We start from the raw sequence: 18,619 nt of genomic DNA, 5'->3' as shown, positions 1-18,619 counted from the left end.
TCGATCATATTCTCATAGAAATATCCATGGCCGACAAATCATGTGATTTCTTTCCTTAAATTTCACATGGAAGTTTTCCTTTTACTCTATGCATGATTTGGAACACATAAAACATGTGATCAAATTCAAATGAGTGGCTCAAATTCAAACTCTTTATGTTCTCTCCTTATACTCTCGGAAAGCAATTGAAAGCTCATTGTCCTCTCTTTCCATCTTTTTCCCTTAGCAAAATCCCATTGAATTGTGTCCCTTAAGTCATCTTCACAACTTATTTGGGATAAGAAGTTTGGTGCTAACGCTTGAAGTTCGGCACACTGCACAATTGCCCTCATCCAACTCCATTCCAAAGACCTAACTTTGTATTTTCATATACATATGAAAATTTTATTTTATTAAGTTCGAAATGGTGTATAAAATACAATATAATAATGATATATATGAACTAATTGAATTAAATTTAAACTCATCAAATGGTCTCAGTGGTTAAAAGAAATATTTTCCTTAGAGATCCTTAGTTCGAGTAATTGTGTCTGCAGTGTATGTGCGTTGTCAGTAATTAAGAAATATTTTGAACAGATACCATCTTATAATAATATATTAAAAAAGACTGAATTAAACTTTAAGAATCCAAACTGAAAAAGACTAAAAATAATTTTTTCGAGTCAAGATTCGGGTTCGAAAGTAATGTTAGGGGCATGTGAAAGACTTGGTTGCGAACCCTTCAAGGAGTTAGGCTCACGTCGAGCGTCGAAGGGTTTTGCATGGTTAATGCACCAAATTTTGGAAACAAATGGGAAAAGGCAGAGTTGAAGAGTGCTATTTTCCTAATGTAATTGCCTTGAAATATTGATTTGAAGTGTCGGGTTCCTATGGCACTAGTTAGGTCTCTCTATCTCTTTTCAACATCATACATTATAGGGTAAATTACATATTTAGTACCCTCAGCTATTACTTTTATTTATGTTTGGTCACTTAATTATTTTTTCAAAATCAAACATAATGTTACATTTTGGTTTCATTTTGATCACCTACCTTTAAAAAATCAACAGAATTGTTGATCTGGTATTTTTTATTTTTTTCAAAAATGATTACCTTATTGTGAAATGTAAGAAGTATCACTACTTTTGAATGGTGAGTGACCAAAATAAAACAAAAACTAAATATTATATATGATTTTAAATAAAAAATAGTTAAGTAACTAAAACGAAATAAAAATACTAATTTAGATACCATACTTATGGTTACCCTATGTTATATCGAATTAGTAATTGTTAGAGAAACAAAAGAGTTTATTTAGGACTGAACTTGTAAGCTAATATCAATCAAGATTAAAATATATTTTATCAATAATTTAGTAAATTATAAGTTTGATATATGAACCAAGTATTTAGTTTTGTTGATATCATAAAATAATAAATCGTGAGTTTAAATATATTTAAAATTTACTGCGATAATAATTTAGATATTCTATCAATATATATGAGGGGTTTTTAAGGGTGGTGATGTGTTTTGGTAAGCTTAATTAGTTCGGTATTGGTATTGTTTGTAGCTGTTCATTCTTAGGTAAAATGAAATTGAATTAGTATCAGGCTTTTTTTAGTTTTTGTGGATTTTATATTAATTATAAATTTAATTATATTTTATCTTTTAATTTTTTTAAAAATTAAGGCTATTTTAGTTTTTTTTTCATTTTAAGTTAAACTCAACTTTTTTTACCAAAATTTTCAGTTTTTTTAATAGAAAGAGAGCAAAACTAAAAAAATAAAACTCCGGAAATTTAATTAATTTTATAATTTTTAAAAATTTAATATTTTTACATTTTAAACACTTTATTTTTTTAAAATTACAAAATTAGAAAATAATCCCATTGCCTGTATTTCAAATTCCGGAAACCTTATTGGTTTATTTACAGGAGATTATATAAAAAATAAGTAATTAACTAAAAACTCTTATACATATACCTAATGTATATGTATGTATAAGTGGATATTATATAAATATATAAAAATATATATGTAGTAGTATATAAGATCCTAGTACAAGCCATACTCAGATTAACATATTGAGAAATACCAAGTTCAAATCTGAGCCTCATCTATAAACAACCCTAACATTTATGCCATAGAAATGTGATTAACTAATCTTCTTGTTTATTCACCATTAAGCACCTGCATGGACCAGATATCCTCCATGCTCCAATAGTTTTCATTACTCGATTGATCGATGACTTGTTGTTGTTGTTGCTGTATATGCTGCTGTTGTTGGCTGGGAAACAGTTCGATGTTGCCGTGATTAAAGGATGAAATCGGAGAGCACGTTTCCATGAAACCGGCAGGACTGTTGCAGGGCAACTGGCTTGAGCTTGCTTGATAATCAAGTAATTCTGGGGTACTGATATTGGAAGAACACATCTCTGCTTGCTTGTTGTTGTGTTTCTGGATTCGAGTCCTCCAATAATTCTTTATTTCGTTATCCGTCCTTCCAGGAAGATGCTTAGCTATTTTTGACCATCTGCATGTACATACATATGTATATTAACTTTTTTTAAAAAAATATATAAATTAATAATTTAAACTCGAAATTTAATTAAATCAATTCATAAGTTTGAAAGGTAAACCTACCATGTCTTATAACAGTCCAAAATAATAAGGTTAATGTCAACTTCAACCAAGTTTAAATGCTTCTGTATCTTCCCAAAAGAATCCTTAACATGTGTCCAATTGAGAAAGGTTCAGCCTAAAATGGAAACCTTTTCAATTTCCATCTGTTTTGTTAGCTGTACTTACTTTGATAGTTATTTGGTACACTAATGATTTTATATACATAAATGACATATTCAATCTCACATTGATATCTCGTTAAAACCAATTTAAAATGAATTTTTTTAAATAGTATGAGATGATTATAAAGTAATATTTGTTTAAACTTTTCTCAATTTATTGATAATGCATATATACCCTACAAATGCAGTTGCTCGAACCCAAGACTTCTAAGAATAATAATATTCTCTTTTACTAATGAAACCAGTTGATTGGTCCAATTTAAAATAATTTTAATTAATTAAAGAATTAAATTTATTAACATGTGACATTATTTAATTTATTAATGGTGTATAGGCATATTTTTATATATTTTAAATTATTAGTATAATCCTTCTTATAATATGTGAAAATAAAAGTAAAATTTATACACCTTCTAGTATTCTGTAAAAAAAATAAAGAAGCCTTAATAATAGGGATAAGAGAGTTTATCCCCTCTCAAAATTTTGAAAAAGAATAGTTCAAACCCCTCAAAATAAAAGAGTTAATTTAGTCCCTTTCAATTTTTCAAAGTTCTCGTTAAAATTTAATTTCTTTTGAAGATTTTCAGTTAAGTTCGCTTTTAATTTTTTTTAAACCATTCTCACCAAATCTCATTTTCTAAAAAGAGTTAGTTTAGGCTTCTAAAATTTCAAAACTTTTAAGTACATATATCAAAATATTTTATCAAAAACCGACATTATATATATATATATTATTATAAAATAATATTAAAAGATGTTCAAGAGAAATTCAAAGAACTGAGGTGAGTTATATGAAGGAATTATTTCATCCACAGAAAAATAAAGAATAAAAAAAATTCATGTGTGAGAAATCTTTTTGGTGGTTGAAAATAAATCAAACCCCACACTGCTAAATCCCCAAGAAATATATAGGCTTTAGAGGAGTGCACTTCTCTTGTTCTCGCAATCAAAATTAAAATGTTGTATTTCAACTCATAACACAATCCAATGAGAAGAAGTGAAGAAGATCAACAGGTAATATATATATATATGGAGCAATATACTATCATAACATGAATTAACCTATTTCCCCACTTAGCATGCAGCTCCATGATCAAGAGTTGTTCTTCCGGGGTGATATTTCCTCGTCGCACGTCTGGGCGGAGATAATTCAACCATCGGAGTCGACAACTTTTTCCGGTACGTTTCAACCCTAACAAAACAATTAATTTTATATCATTAGGGTTTCATCAAAAGTTGAAATATGATTCATGAAAGTGTTATAAAATCAAGCTTAAATTATATATATGTTTACCAGCAGCTTTAGCAAGATTATTCCAAAGACCTTCACCATGATTAGCGATATAGTTGATGAGAATCAAATCTTCTTCCATTGTCCATGGCCCTTTCCTCACTTCAACATCTGGAGATTTGCATGGTTTTTTATCCATATTTTTCAAAAAAAAAAATAGAAATTAATAAGATAGCAATATTATATATAAGAAATATTTTGTATTAAAAAAGAGAGAAAAAAAGAGAGATGGAGAGAATGTGATGGAGAAGAAGGTAGATGGGGTTTATATAGAGCAAAATTAAGAAGATTTTAAGTAGCAATATTTGTTGCTAATTGTCATTAGAGATGAGGTATTTGACCTAACTATTGTGTTAATTACAACACATGCATGCATGGCCTCATATTATATACACGTGTATGATAATTTTAGGGTTAATATATAATAAATTATCACATGTATGATAATCAGTAGAGTCCACTGGCAAAGTTGTTGAGATAATACATACTCTTAAACTCACTCTCGACTACTTTATTGTAGTCCTAAATAGGTCAAATTTGATCGAAGGTCCCTATATTGTATGCTTTTAATGATAGAATCCTTTATTACAGTTCAATAATTTTTAGTTCTCTATACCTCGTGAAATTATTATTTTTACTATTAATATAAATGAAATGAACTCCATTACTCCTTTTTTGTGCATGTGACATTTTATTTAGATACCTAGCCATATAAATATTTAATAAAAAAATATAAATGAAAATTAAGTTGAGATGATTTTTTGGGGGATATATTATATTTGATACTTTTACTTTAATAAAAGTATTCAATGTGACATTTGTACTTTTAAAATGTATAATTTGGTAATTATCCTTTTACACAATGTCTAATATGATACTTGTACTTTGATAAAATGTCTAATGTAGTTTGTCTAACAGTCCACTATGGTATCTAAATTATCATTTTGTGTATTATTATGATATTTAGATTAACATCATTATTAAGTATTGTATTTGAACTATCATTTCGTGTATCATTATGACACTTGAGTTAATATTATTACGATGATAATTGAAAGATACTATAATAATACACAAATTGATAGTTGAAGTACCATATTCAATATTTTATCGAAGTACAAGAACCATATTTGAATATTTTATTAAAATACGTGTATTTAGAAATTTTAAAATTACAGGTATCATATCAGATTTTTTTCTTCTTTCAAAATCCAAGTACCGCATCAATCATTTTAAAACTATAAATACCATGAGAAATATTTTATCAAAGTAAAGATATCAAATATGAAAATATATTTTTTAAAAGGAAAGTCACCTTCTCAGCTGGAAATGTATTTGGAAGTTTAGAGGGACTTATAGTGAAAAACGGAAATAAATAAATAAATAATACATAACTTCATAAAAATTATTTGATAAAATTTTCACCATAGATTATTTGACATTCAATATAGGGAAGATAATCAATTAAATTTCAATTTTGATATGAGAAAATGAATCTTAAATTAAAATAGAAATTTTAAAAGAAAAGATAGTAAAATAACGGATCTTGAATTGTTTGTCTTTTTTTAAAAAATAATCATCACATATTAAGACGGCTGGATGAATAAAAATATACAATTGAGATTAACAATAGAAAATTAGAAGATGCTCACCGAAAAAAAAATTAATGAGTTAATCTCATCCATCTATTTTACCCATCCAACTATCTTATGTGTAAAAATAATTTTTTTTACAAATATATATATATATATATATATATATATATATATAACAAAGAGTAATATACCCTGAGGTGGTGGAGCATTTTTGAAGAGATCACTTGATCGGTTTTTTCAGTAGGGAAGGTGGTCGGTTTGTTCAGTAGGGACGGTGTTTTATGTAAGTTTATCTGGCAAAAGCATGATTAAAAAGACATGAATTTTCAAAACTTGGCCGTAATGGTAATATTTAATGTTATTTTGGAAGGCTTTAAAGGGTTATTGTTTTTGCTGGTTTAGAATTGTGTTGTAATATGTCAAGTATGTGGCTACATTGTTTTGATGAAGTTGTTTTGTTTCTTATCCGAGTGTCTTATACTCTTTTCATCCAAATAAGATTAAAGAGGTTTTTAATGAGGTTCACAATTCAGATTAAGCGCATTTATGATTAATGAATAAAAAATTGACAAGAAAAAACAACAAATTGACAAGAAAAAAATAACAAAGAATTGATCTCACTCTTCTATTTTTATTTATCTAACAACCCTAGGAAATTAGAAGATATTTATTGAAAAAACAAGTAATTAATCTTACTCTTTGGTTACGATCCACTTACATCTAGTGTAAAACTTTTTTACTTTTACACATTTTTAGAATCGTTTAATGAGGAGAAATCAAAGACTGAGATTAACAGTAGAAAATAAGAAGAAATTCATTGAAAAAAGAGATAATCTCAACCAATGATCCTAAAAAGGTAAGTAGATTTTAACCATATGTATATATATATTATTTCTAAAATTGATGTTCATAAAATAAAAGCATGAAACCTGTAAAAGAATGATTAAATGTTAACATTGTGGTTGATCTTTAAAGATTGTTTATATAAGGGAACATTTTTTTTGAATAAAATGTAGTAATTATAAGATAGTATTTGTTTATATTTTTATTTAGTCACAGATGTAAATGCTCGAGCACAAGACCTCAAGAGAGAACAACACTCGTTTAACTACTGAGATCACTTAAGAGGTTCAATGAAACGATCTTTAAAAAAATTAAATGATTTGAATTAGATAAAAGATTATGTCATGCACATTTAGTGTTAATTATATTAGACAACCTTATATTATAACTCCAATTATAACTTTTGTAATATATATGTCGACACTCGTTTTAGTATGGATACTCGTTATTATTATTATATTATTATTATTATTATTATTATTATTATTATTATTATTATTATTATTATTATTAATGTTTATTTCCTTTGCAGGCTAGTACAACAAGCACACTCAGGCCCAAATTACAAGGTTTACAAAAAACAGCCCCAAACCCGACCCGGACCCGGTTACTGTTGCCTGCCATCACTGTGCAATCCCATCACCTACGTGAAGCACCAACTACCCATACCTGCCACTCTCTGCACAACCACTGCAACACTCCATTTCCAAATCAACAAAGCCATTAGCAAATCAATCAATTTTGTTGATATAATTTGATGTAAATTGGGAAAAAACATGGGGAACCGAGGGGATAAAAATGAAGGGAAGCCATGTAAAAAGGGGGTCTTTGGTTTTAAAAGAGAGGGCAGAGGGTCTCAATTTTTTCGATTTGGGCAGGGGATTTGATCGAAACAAAGAAAAGCAATGTAAAAGGGAGGATTCCCCAATTTTTTGAAGAGAAATAAAAAAAAGTTTGAAGCAATGTTTTTAGAAATCTTTCTTTTTATTCAATATATATAGATATATATATTCATACATTTACAATAGTTTTTTCTTTCTCAATGGGATTCGAAACTAAATAAAAATATGGAAGAGTCGATTTACCTTTATATTTGTCAAAGTTTGTCGTCGGAGTAGAGAGTATTCGAAGAGGGGTTTCAAATCAGTCTAAAAAACAAGGGAAAAAGAAGCAAAAAAATCGAAGAAAATAAAATGGAGGAGAACCTTACCTCTGGCCATCATCATTTTCGGTGATCGGAGTAATGGCTCGCCAATCTGAACGGCCAACTAAAAGAGGAGGCTGAGGAGACCAACATACTCCGGAATCGGCCCGATCCAACGGTGAACAACGGCGATCGAAACCCAGGAAATCCTAGCTATTTTTGACCTTTTTGCAACAAACGACATCGATTCTCGCAAAACGGAGGCCATATTGGAGATGAGGAGGTCAAGGCGAACCTCCTGGTCAAATTTGGTGGCCAACGGCCACCGATGATGGCGACGACAACCCACCAGAATTTTAGAGAAAGGTTAGACCCTCTCTCTCTCTAAACTAAAAAAAAGAAATGAAAATTATAAAAAAATTTGATATTTATAGAAAAGGGTAAATTGCACTTAGATCCCCCTAAGTTTAGCATGTTTTTATAAAATGGCCATCTAAAGGGACAATTTCTGTAATTTACCCATTTCTGATGCATGTTATATATTTTTGGTTTAATTTTTGTTTGGTCCCTGTACTTTTAGGCATGTTTTACATTTTGGTCATGTGTAATGATTGTTTACTTTTTTAAAAATATTTAGGGATTGATTTAGTGATTTTACCTTTTTATTTCTTAGCATTAACTTTTTGGTTTATTTTCTTACAAGTCCTTCTACTTTATGTGGGTTTTATATTTCAATAACTGGTTCTCTGTTTATTTTAATTATTTAATTTTGTGCTATATTTTTTTGCTTGTTTTAATTTAGTCACTTTGATTTATTCGAAATTACTCACTGATTTTTATTTTTATTCATTTTAGCCATTGTTTGTATTCTGTTTATTATTTAATTCTAATTTAGATACGATATTTTTAATTTATGCATTTTAGTCATTGATGGTTTATGATTTGGATATTGTATTTATCTTTATTTCATTTTAGTCCCTTCCTGCTTGTTATCTTATTTTTAGGAAATTTTTCATTTGAATGCCTTACTTTTAATGAATTCCATCTTGGTCATGAATGATTAAATTTGGTTTATTTACGATTGCAACACCTAATCTATGAAATATTTATTATGGTTGCCCTAATTTCTTGTTGGTTGTATAATTTAATCCTTAAAGTTAACATTTTTATTATTTTTGATCCATCATTTGCAATTTTGTTAATTACTCGCTAGTTGTAATATTTTTAAATGTTATTTTACCCAAGGAATTTATAGAAACGCGCCTTAATTGACAAGGAGTGCATTTTCAAGAATTGTTCGAATAAAATAATACCTTTTATATTCGATTGAATTTGTAATTAGTGTATGTATTTTATCTAAAAATTTGGGCAATATTATTTTGTATGGGGAATCCATAGAAACGCGCCTTAACTGACAAAGAGTGTGTTTCCAAGAATTGTTCATGCAAAAATAATACCCTTTGTATTTTTTCTAAGAAAGATCATAATTTAAATATATATTCAAATTTGCCAATTTCAATATTTAGATGACGTAGAATCGTTTAGGTACCGATTTCGAGCGTTGTGGGGGTGCTAATCCTTCCCCACACATAATCGACTCCTGAACCCTTTTTCAAAATGAATTTATGGTTAAACACATATAATTTTTTATCTTTTAAATTATTTTTTCTTAAAATTATTTAAAAGGTATTTTTAGGTATTTAACCTACCTAACCCAAAGTCGATGGCGACTCCGAAAATATTTATTTGTTTTATTTTGAAACCTAACTTTTTTCCCTAGATTAAGTTGGATCGTTCCTTGCCATAGCCCTAAAAAGCTTAAGGATCGTTCTGATAGCTTGGTGACTACGCTTGGGACGTTAGAGAGTCAGACCGTAATCGATTATACGTTATCTTTTTAGTTGAAAATGGTAAATTTGAATGATATTTAAATTTTGATCCTCATATTTTGGTTGCATCACATTGTACATGTTTTATTTATATTAGTTGTACTAACATGTGATTTACATGTTTCAGATTTTTTACTTTTGTTTTGGTATGTTTGTTTTGGATCAAGGCGAATGATTGTGAGTTTCCCCCCACTCACACTATAACCGTTCGATACTTAGAGTCTTTTAATTGTGCTCTACCCCATTTGGTAGGGGTGAACGCTGCGTTTATGTGAGAAAAATTATTTTTCTCCGCATGGGCTTTAGCAAGTAACCTCTGGGGTACATATACCTTGTGTTTACGAATGAAACATTGAGGACCCTGTTAGTAATACCGAATCTCTGCTCGTTTCGTATTGAATTCCTGTTCGCTGTTATTCAAAAGTCACAAAGGAGAAATTCACTCTAACCTTTTCCTCGAATTTATTTATTTATTTTGCAAAAAGCATGAGCACTAGGAAAGTATGCGATTAGGTTCATTTTTTAAACAAGCATGTGAACTAGATGACATGAGGTTAGGATTTATATGTTGAACAAAGCATGGAGGTAGAAAACATGTCTGGGTAGGAATGTTATAAAAGCATGTCAGGGTAGATACCATGTTGGGTATGATCTTTCCATTTCATAAATATTTCTTCTGCGTTTTGGTTAAGTGGTACTAACAATTTCTTTTGTTTTATCTTATTTTTATTTGCCTTATGTTTGCATTTTACATTTTCACATCATAACCAAACAAGGTGTTAATTCACAAGTGATTGATCTAATCAGAAAGCTTTCATATCGACATAAGAGTTCCATAAATAGACAGTCAACTCCGTAAGCGTGATGACTTACAAACAAAATTGATCGACAGGAGAAGAGCTCAAAGTTGATCGAAGACTCCTATTAAACAAATGAAGATCGGGATGTTATCAAATAGTCAGATGCTAATTGAGTCAAAAATGAAAAGATCGTTCGTGAGATATTATGTAACACCCCAATTTAGGGGTTAAAATTTAAGAAATTATAAAGTGGTGAATTTAATTGGTATTTTTGGACGAAATTGGGGATTAAATTGTAAAATCATAAAGTTGGCAGACCGTTTTAAGAAGTACAGGAAGTTCAGTGACTAAACTCTTGGTTTACCCATTTTTTATATTGGATGAATTATAAAACCCCCCTGTGTGCAGGTTTTTTCAGAATGATTTCCAATTTTCCTCTCCCGTTGACCCAACTTTCAACTCCGATCTACTCGCCATCCGACCTCCGATCGACGAGTCGAAACCACCATCGTGTTCGTTGTCGAGCGAGGAACAAAACCCCTTAAACCTTTCATCATGAATCGTCGCCGTTCGTCGTTAATTTTAGTCGGAAGTATCGTCGGTAATAACCCGATTTTAGTTGTTTTTCCATCGATTCACGATGATCGGGTCATCTGTTTACGACACCTCCCGCACCATCGTGTTCCTTGTGCCATTTCGAGTCCAACGGTGTCCTCCCTTTTCTCCGGCGGCGGCGGCGCGTGTGGAGGTGAAGCGGTCAAAGTTTCCGATTCGTTGAAATCGAGCTCTCCGTCGTTCAAAAATTTGAACCGAGCTTTGTAAGTATCTTGAAATCGCTTAAAATAATTTTTAGGAATTTTTACGGGAATTTTCCGATATCAGGGCACTGTTCACGTGCCGCCACTGCTCGTGGGGAAGACAAAAGTGACCGGTTTGACCGGTTTTGGTGCACAGTTGACCGGTTTGACCGGTCACAACCTGACCCGACCCGTTGACCCGAACCGTTGACCCGTTGACCCCCGTTGACCGGCATTGACCAAAACTTTGACTGGCTTTGACCGGGAATTAAACGACCTTTGACTTTGACCGAGTATACCTATCCTGACATTTTTCGACGCTACAAATCCGATTCCGCAGTCTGTTTCTCGAAATTCGAACCCTAAGGCCTCAAAATTACCGGTCAAACTCGTTGACTTTGATTTTGATCGAAAATTCCAAATTTTTGAAAAGTTATATTTTATGCTTTCGACGTCCTAAATCCGAATCAGAAGTCTGTTTCGCCAAATTCGAACCCGGTAAGCTATCTTTCACTGATTTATCATCCGATTCGATCCGTTTATCGCAATTAAGCTCCGTTTCTGATATAATTTATGTTGATATGTATCTGAGGAATTATTGGAAGTTGAATTGAAGATCAAAGGCGTTCGAATGAAATTTTTATGGTGATCAGTATTGCACAAAAATCAAGGTAATACTTTACTACCTCTTTATGCTTTATGGAACAATTTTATATTGATAAATGCATGAACAAGATAATGTTGGTCACTTTGGTGGAGTTGAATAATTTATACACTCGGTATGATGCGATAGAAATTTTGTAACTAATTATGGATCGAATGACTAATATAAGAGATTGATGAATTGTTAGATTAAATTACAAGTTTGTGATTAGTGATAAAGAAATCAACCCTGTATCTGCAACTTATAATTTATTTCATCAAAGGTTAAATGTTAAAGGTACTTGGATGAGAAATTATGAGAATACCCTGGTAGGGTAAAATTACGAAAATACCCTTATGTTATAAAAAGACAAGATTTGAATATGAAAGTTAGATAAGAGGATTTTACAGACATATTGATCTAATAAAAATATTGATATGCATAAGAAATGTTAGTTTTATTTGGAAATTATGGATAACCGGTTTTAATCCTATGAGAGTTTGTGAAGGATACTAGAAGTTTGTTAAAAGAACCGTTTCAAGATCAGAGAGTGTTCAAGAAAGCAATTAATCATAGGATCTCTAAATTATATTATTTCGTTAAGAGCTAATATCGAAATTATCTGGTTAAGAAATTACAGAAATGCCCTTAAGAGGTATAATAGTCTGAGTTGACTCTAAATGAGAAAATACTTAGGGGATTTGTACTTAACTCGATTAAGTACGAATTTAATTGTTAAGATCCTGACTTAGTGTAGGAAAATTCCTGATATTCCGTTTGTAAAATCTGAGAAGGCACCTGACCCGGAAATATCCGAGTTATGAGGAAATACAGGAAATATTGTCAGTAATAACCCGATTTTAGTTGGTTTTTCATTGATTCACGACGATCGGGTCATCCGTTTACGACACCTCCCGTACCATCGTGTTCCTTTTTCCATTCCGAGTCCAACGGTGTCCTCCCTTTTCTCTGGCGGCGGCGGCGCGTGTGGAGGTGAAGCGGTCAAAGTTTCCGATTCATTGAAATCGAGCTCTCCGCCGTTCAAAAATTTGAACCGAGCTTTGTAAGTATCTCGAAATCGCTTAAAATAATTTTTAGGAATTTTTCCGGGAATTTTCCGATATCAGGGCACTGTTCACGCGCCCCCACGCGTCGCCACTGCGCGTGGGGAAGACAAAAGTGACAGGTTTGACCGGTTTTCGTGCACAGTTGACCGGTTTGACCGGTCACAACCTGACCCGACCCGTTGACCCGACCCGGCCCGTTGACCGTTGACCGGCGTTGACCACTGTTGACCAAAACTTTGACTGGCTTTGACCGGGCATTAAACGACCTTTGACTTTAATCGAGTATACCTATCCTGACAATTTTCGACGTTTCAAATCCGATTCCGTAGTCCGTTTCTCAAAATTCGAACCCGAAGGCCTCAAAATTACCGGTCAAACCCGTTGACTTTGATTTTGACCGAAAAATTCCAAATTTCTGAAAAGTCATATTTTATGCTTTCGACGTAGTGAATCCAAATCCAAAGTGTGTTTCGCCAAATTCGAACCCGGTAAGCTATCTTTCACTGATTTATCACCCGATTCGATCCGTTTATCGCAATTAAGCTCTGTTTCTGATATAATTTATGTTGATATATATCTGAGGAATTATTGGAAGTTGAATTGAAGATCAAAGGCGTTCGAATGGAATTTTTATGGTCGATCAGTATTGCACGAAAATTGAGGTAATACTTTACTACCTGTTTATGCTTTAAGGAAAATGTTCATATTGATAAATGCATGAACAAGATAATGTTGGTCACTTTGGTGGAGTTGAATAATTTATACACTCGGTATGATGTGATAGAAATTCTGTAACTAATTACGGATCGAATGACTAATATAAGAGATTGAGGAATTGTTAGATTAAATTACAAGTTTGTGATTAGTGATAAAGAAATCAGCCCTGTATCTGCAACTTATAATTTATTTCATCAAAGGTTAAATGTTAAATGTACTTGGATGAGAAATTATGAGAATACTCCGGTAGGGTAAAATTACGAAAATACCCTTATGTTATAAAAAGACAAGATTTGAATATGAAAGTTAGATAAGAGGATTTTACAGACATATTGATCTGATTAAAATATTGATGTGCATAAGAAATGTTAGTTTTATTTGGAAATTATGGATAACCGGTTTTAATCCTATGAGAGTTTGTGAATGATACTAGAAGTTTGTTAAAAGAACCGTTTCAAGATCAGAGAGTGTTCAAGAAAGCAATTAATCATAGAATCTCTAAATTATATTTTTTCGTTAAGAGCTAATATCGAAATTATCTGGTTAAGAAATTACAGAAATGCCCTTAAGAGGTAGAATAGTCTGAGTTGACTCTGAATGAGAAAATACTTAAGGGATTCGTACTTAATTCGATTAAGTACGGATTTAATTGTTAAGATCCTGACATAGTGTAGGAAAATTCCTGATATTCCGTTTGTAAAATCTGAGAAGGCACCTGACCTGGAAATATCCGAGTTATGAGTAAATACAGGAAATATTGTCAGTAATAACCCGATTTTAGTTGGTTTTTCATTGATTCACGACGATCGGGTCATCCGTTTACGACACCTCCCGTACCATCGTGTTCATTTTTCCATTCCGAGTCCAACGGTGTCCTCCCTTTTCTCCAGCGGCGGCGGCGCGTGTGAGGTGAAGCGGTCAAAGTTTCCGATTCGTTGAAATCAAGCTCTCCGCCGTTCAAAAATTTGAACCGAGCTTTGTAAGTATCTCGAAATCGCTTAAAAATAATTTTTAGGAATTTTTCCGAGAATTTTTTGATATCAGGGCACTGTTTACGCACCCCCACGCGCCGCCACTACGCGTGGGGAAGACAAAAGTGACAGGTTTGATCGGTTTTGGTGTACAGTTGACCGGTTTGACCGGTCACAACCTGACCCGACTCGTTCACCCGACCCGTTGACCCGACCCGACACATTGACCCGACCCGTTAACCGTTGACCGGCGTTGACCACTGTTGACCAAAACTTTGATTGGCTTTGACCGGGCATTAAACGACCTTTGACTTTGACCGAGTTTACCTATCCTGATATTTTTCGACGTTCCAAATCCGATTCTGTAGTTCGTTTCTCGAAATTTGAACCCGAAGGCCTCAAAATTTCTGGTCAAACCCGTTGACTTTGATTTTGACCGAAAATTCCAAATTTTTGAAAAGTCATAATTTATGCTTTCGACGTCCTGAATCTGAATCCGAAGTCAGTTTCTCCAAATTCGAACCCGGTAAGCTGTCTTTCACTAATTTATCACCCAATTCGATCCGTTTATCGCAATTAAGCTCCGTTTCTGATATAATTTATGTTGATATATATATGAGGAATTATTGGAAGTTGAATTGAAGATCAAAGGCGTTCAAATGGAATTTTTATGGTCGATCAGTATTGCATAAAAATCGAGGTAATACTTTACTACCTCTTTATGCTTTATGGAACATGTTCATATTGATAAATGCATGAACAAGATAATGTTGGTCACTTTGGTGGAGTTGAATAATTTATACACTTGGTATGATGTGATAGAAATTCTGTAACTAATTACGGATCGAATGACTAATATAAAAGATTGAGGAATTGTTAGATTAAATTACAAGTTTGTGATTAGTGATAAAGAAATCAGCCCTGTATCTGCAACTTATAATTTATTTCATCAAAGGTTAAATGTTAAAGGTACTTGGATGAGAAATTATGAGAATACTCCGGTAGGATAAAATTACGAAAATACCCTTATGTTATAAAAAGACAAGATTTGAATATGAAAGTTAGATAAGAGGATTTTACAGACATATTGATCTGATAAAAATATTGATGTGCATAAGAAATGTTAGTTTTATTTGGAAATTATGGATAACCGGTTTTAATCCTATGAGAGTTTGTGAAGGATACTAGAAGTTTGTTAAAAGAACCGTTTCAAGATCAGAGAGTGTTCAAGAAAGCAATTAATCATAGGATCTCTAAATTATATTATTTCGTTAAGAGCTAATATCGAAATTATCTGGTTAAGAAATTACAAAAATGCCCTTAGGAGGTAAAATAGTCTGAGTTGACTCTGAATGAGAAAATACTTAGGGGATTCATACTTAACTCGATTAAGTACGGATTTAATTGTTAAGATCCTGACTTAGTGTAGGAAAATTCTTGATATTCCGTTTGTAAAATCTGAGAAGGCACCTGACCCGGAAATATCCGAGTTATGAGTAAATACCTGAAGAACAATTTGTCGGGGTTGTTCTGTTGTCAAAATTGTTCGAAATGACTGAAATAAATGATAAGATTGAATTTAATAGTAAGATTGGATGGAAGGAAATGATTAAAGTACACTGAATCTGTACAATGACCAATAATACCTCCAAGCTCAAGAATGATTGGATATCCTCGAGGTCTGAAATGAATGGAATAAAACTGAACACCAAAATTACCAAAATACCCTTATGGCCTATATTAAGTAAATGTTTTGGATTAATTAAGGAATCCAAATAAGCATAGGTGTTGGACTACCTTTAAAAGTTATGGAACAAAATTTAAGTGAGTAGATCAACCCTAAAGCTATGTCAATACCTGAACGACATAGATATTACTGGAATGCGTGTTTGTCTTTTCAAGTTTGGCTCGATGATAAATTTGGAAGTATTCAGCTCAACTCAACTATAGATCATATTCAGTACTAAGAATTGGATATTTGTTCGACAAATCAACCACGGATATTTAACTGAACAAAAGTACAATATGTATCCGAAATTCAAAAAATGTCTGATTTACTCTGGAAAACTCTTAAGTAACCGGGATAGACTTGACTGTTAAATTAAATAAGTAACCTCAATGACTGATGATTAAATAAGTGATTTGGATGAGTCTGGAAAACGTTAACGAACATACATAATGAAATGTTTTTTATGGGTCATGAACTATAAATCAAGCACGTCAGCATTTCATGATACTGTGGAAGCGTGAAAATGAAATAAAGAGCATTGGAATATCTATGGATAAGAATGTTAGGTATAAAATAAATAAATACCCTGAAAGGACAAAGAATTGACCAGTCGATGAGAATTAGTTATAGGAATTATTCATATCGAGTAACTCGTTAATCTGATCAATCGAAAAAGATTGTAAAATTTCTGAATCATTGTTCTCCCTTACCAGCTCAAATTAGTTAGGATACATCTGAAAATATAAGTAGCTCAGATGTAAAGGATTCTGAATACCCTTTTGATTATGTAGAGCTTTCAAAAAAATGTATGAATAAGATATGATCTCGATAAGTCTCAATCTGAATAACTTATGATTCCATCAGTTATTGAACTCTTCCAATAGTGATTATAAATCCCAACATTCTATCGGTATATTGAAGATCCATGTTTCTCTGTCTAATAAGATTATTCTGCACTTATGAATAATATCAGTAAACTCTGGTGTGTTCCCTACCCACATGAATATTTTATCTGATTTTCGACTTGAATTCTGATCTGATACTTGACATGGATTATGATCTGATATCTGACATGGATTCTGATCTGATACTTGACTTGGATTCTGATATGATACTTGACCTGGATTTTGATATGATACTTGACATGAATTATGTTTTGATTTTTGATATATCCGTTTACGGACGGAACATGTTTTATTTGGGGGTATTGTTGGAGGTTACTATATATGTAGGTTCCTCGACTTTATGCTCGGGGCCTTACTTGGTGTGTTGGTGGGTGTATGGTTCTGGGGAACCTACACATTATGGTGTGTTGGTGGGTGTATGGTTCTGGGAAACCTACACATTATGGTGTGTTCGGTTGGAGGGATTACTATGATTTTTGATAAATGTTTTATGGGAGGGTGTTGTTGGAGGAAGTTATCGTTACCGTTACTGTAGGCTCCTCTACTTTGTGCTCAAGGCCTTACTTGGTGTGTTGGTAGTGTATGGTTCTGGGGAACCTACACATTATGGTGTGTTTGGTTGGATGGATTAATATGGTTTTTGAATAAAAATATTTTTGAATTGCCACTGTTTTAAAAGAAAAGATATGCATCTTCTCACAGGTTTTGTGGGAACACACTAGATAACCTATTTTAATCTCCTGAACTCAGTCATCCGAAATATTTCTCTGAACTGAAAGCTCATTGTCCGTTACCACCTGAAATATCAGTAGGATCTCTGCTCAGCATAAAAATCTGTAAATGTTCGAAAATAATAAGGATATGTATGTTTATCTGTATCTGCACGTTCTTCAGCATAATCTGGTAGTTCTGTATTACTGAGCTTTTCGAAGCTCACTCTATTACTCATCTTTTCAGGTTAAAAGAATTGTACAAGTGCATCTATCGACTTCAGTAAGGGAGTTCTTCCGGCGTTGTTGTAGAGTATGGACATGTGATTAGGGGCATGTAATTATATTTTGATTTATATACGAGTCTGGAAATCTGTTTTATTTTTAAATAGCGACAACTGATTTTATTAGTTTACATGTGCTGATAAAAAGTTTTAAATTTTCTACTATTTTTAAAGTGGGTCGCTCCGGTGGCCCAAATGTGACACCCCAGATCGGATCTGGTTACCCTTATCGGTCTGTGGGGGTTACATTTAGTGGTATCAGAGCTATGGTTTGAGTCAAAATATTTCATGATAGATCGGCCGGTCAAATGTCAAATTATGTCTGATCAGTGCATGCCCATAGACTGCAATCGTACCTCTCTGAGCCGGAACTCCAAGGCTGAGTCCCCATCTGTAGTGAGTAAACCAAAGTTTCTATCCGTTAAGGCTATACTTGTACAAAAAGTAATAAC

General features: G+C 32.4%; 1 protein-coding gene across 1 annotated transcript; it reads right to left on the bottom strand.

Moving 5' to 3' along the window:
• Window positions 1–2,002: 2,002 nt before the first annotated feature.
• Window positions 2,003–4,297, bottom strand: LOC120214348 (MYB-like transcription factor EOBII). The gene is made up of 3 exons (XM_039212266.1): window positions 4,077–4,297; window positions 3,845–3,974; window positions 2,003–2,511 (listed from the first exon to the last, which is right to left on the bottom strand). Exons 1-3 carry the CDS (start codon window positions 4,210–4,212, stop codon window positions 2,151–2,153), a joined length of 627 nt encoding a protein of 208 aa, XP_039068197.1. The 5' UTR covers window positions 4,213–4,297; the 3' UTR covers window positions 2,003–2,150.
• Between the last annotated feature and the right edge of the window lie 14,322 nt (window positions 4,298–18,619).

The sequence above is a fragment of the Hibiscus syriacus genome, unplaced genomic scaffold (assembly GCF_006381635.1).
Source record: "Hibiscus syriacus cultivar Baekdansim isolate YM2019G1 unplaced genomic scaffold, ASM638163v2 tig00110059_pilon, whole genome shotgun sequence".
NCBI classification, from domain to species: domain Eukaryota; kingdom Viridiplantae; phylum Streptophyta; class Magnoliopsida; order Malvales; family Malvaceae; genus Hibiscus; species Hibiscus syriacus.
Note: the sequence above shows the minus strand (reverse complement) of the source record. Positions and strands in the feature narration are given on the sequence as shown.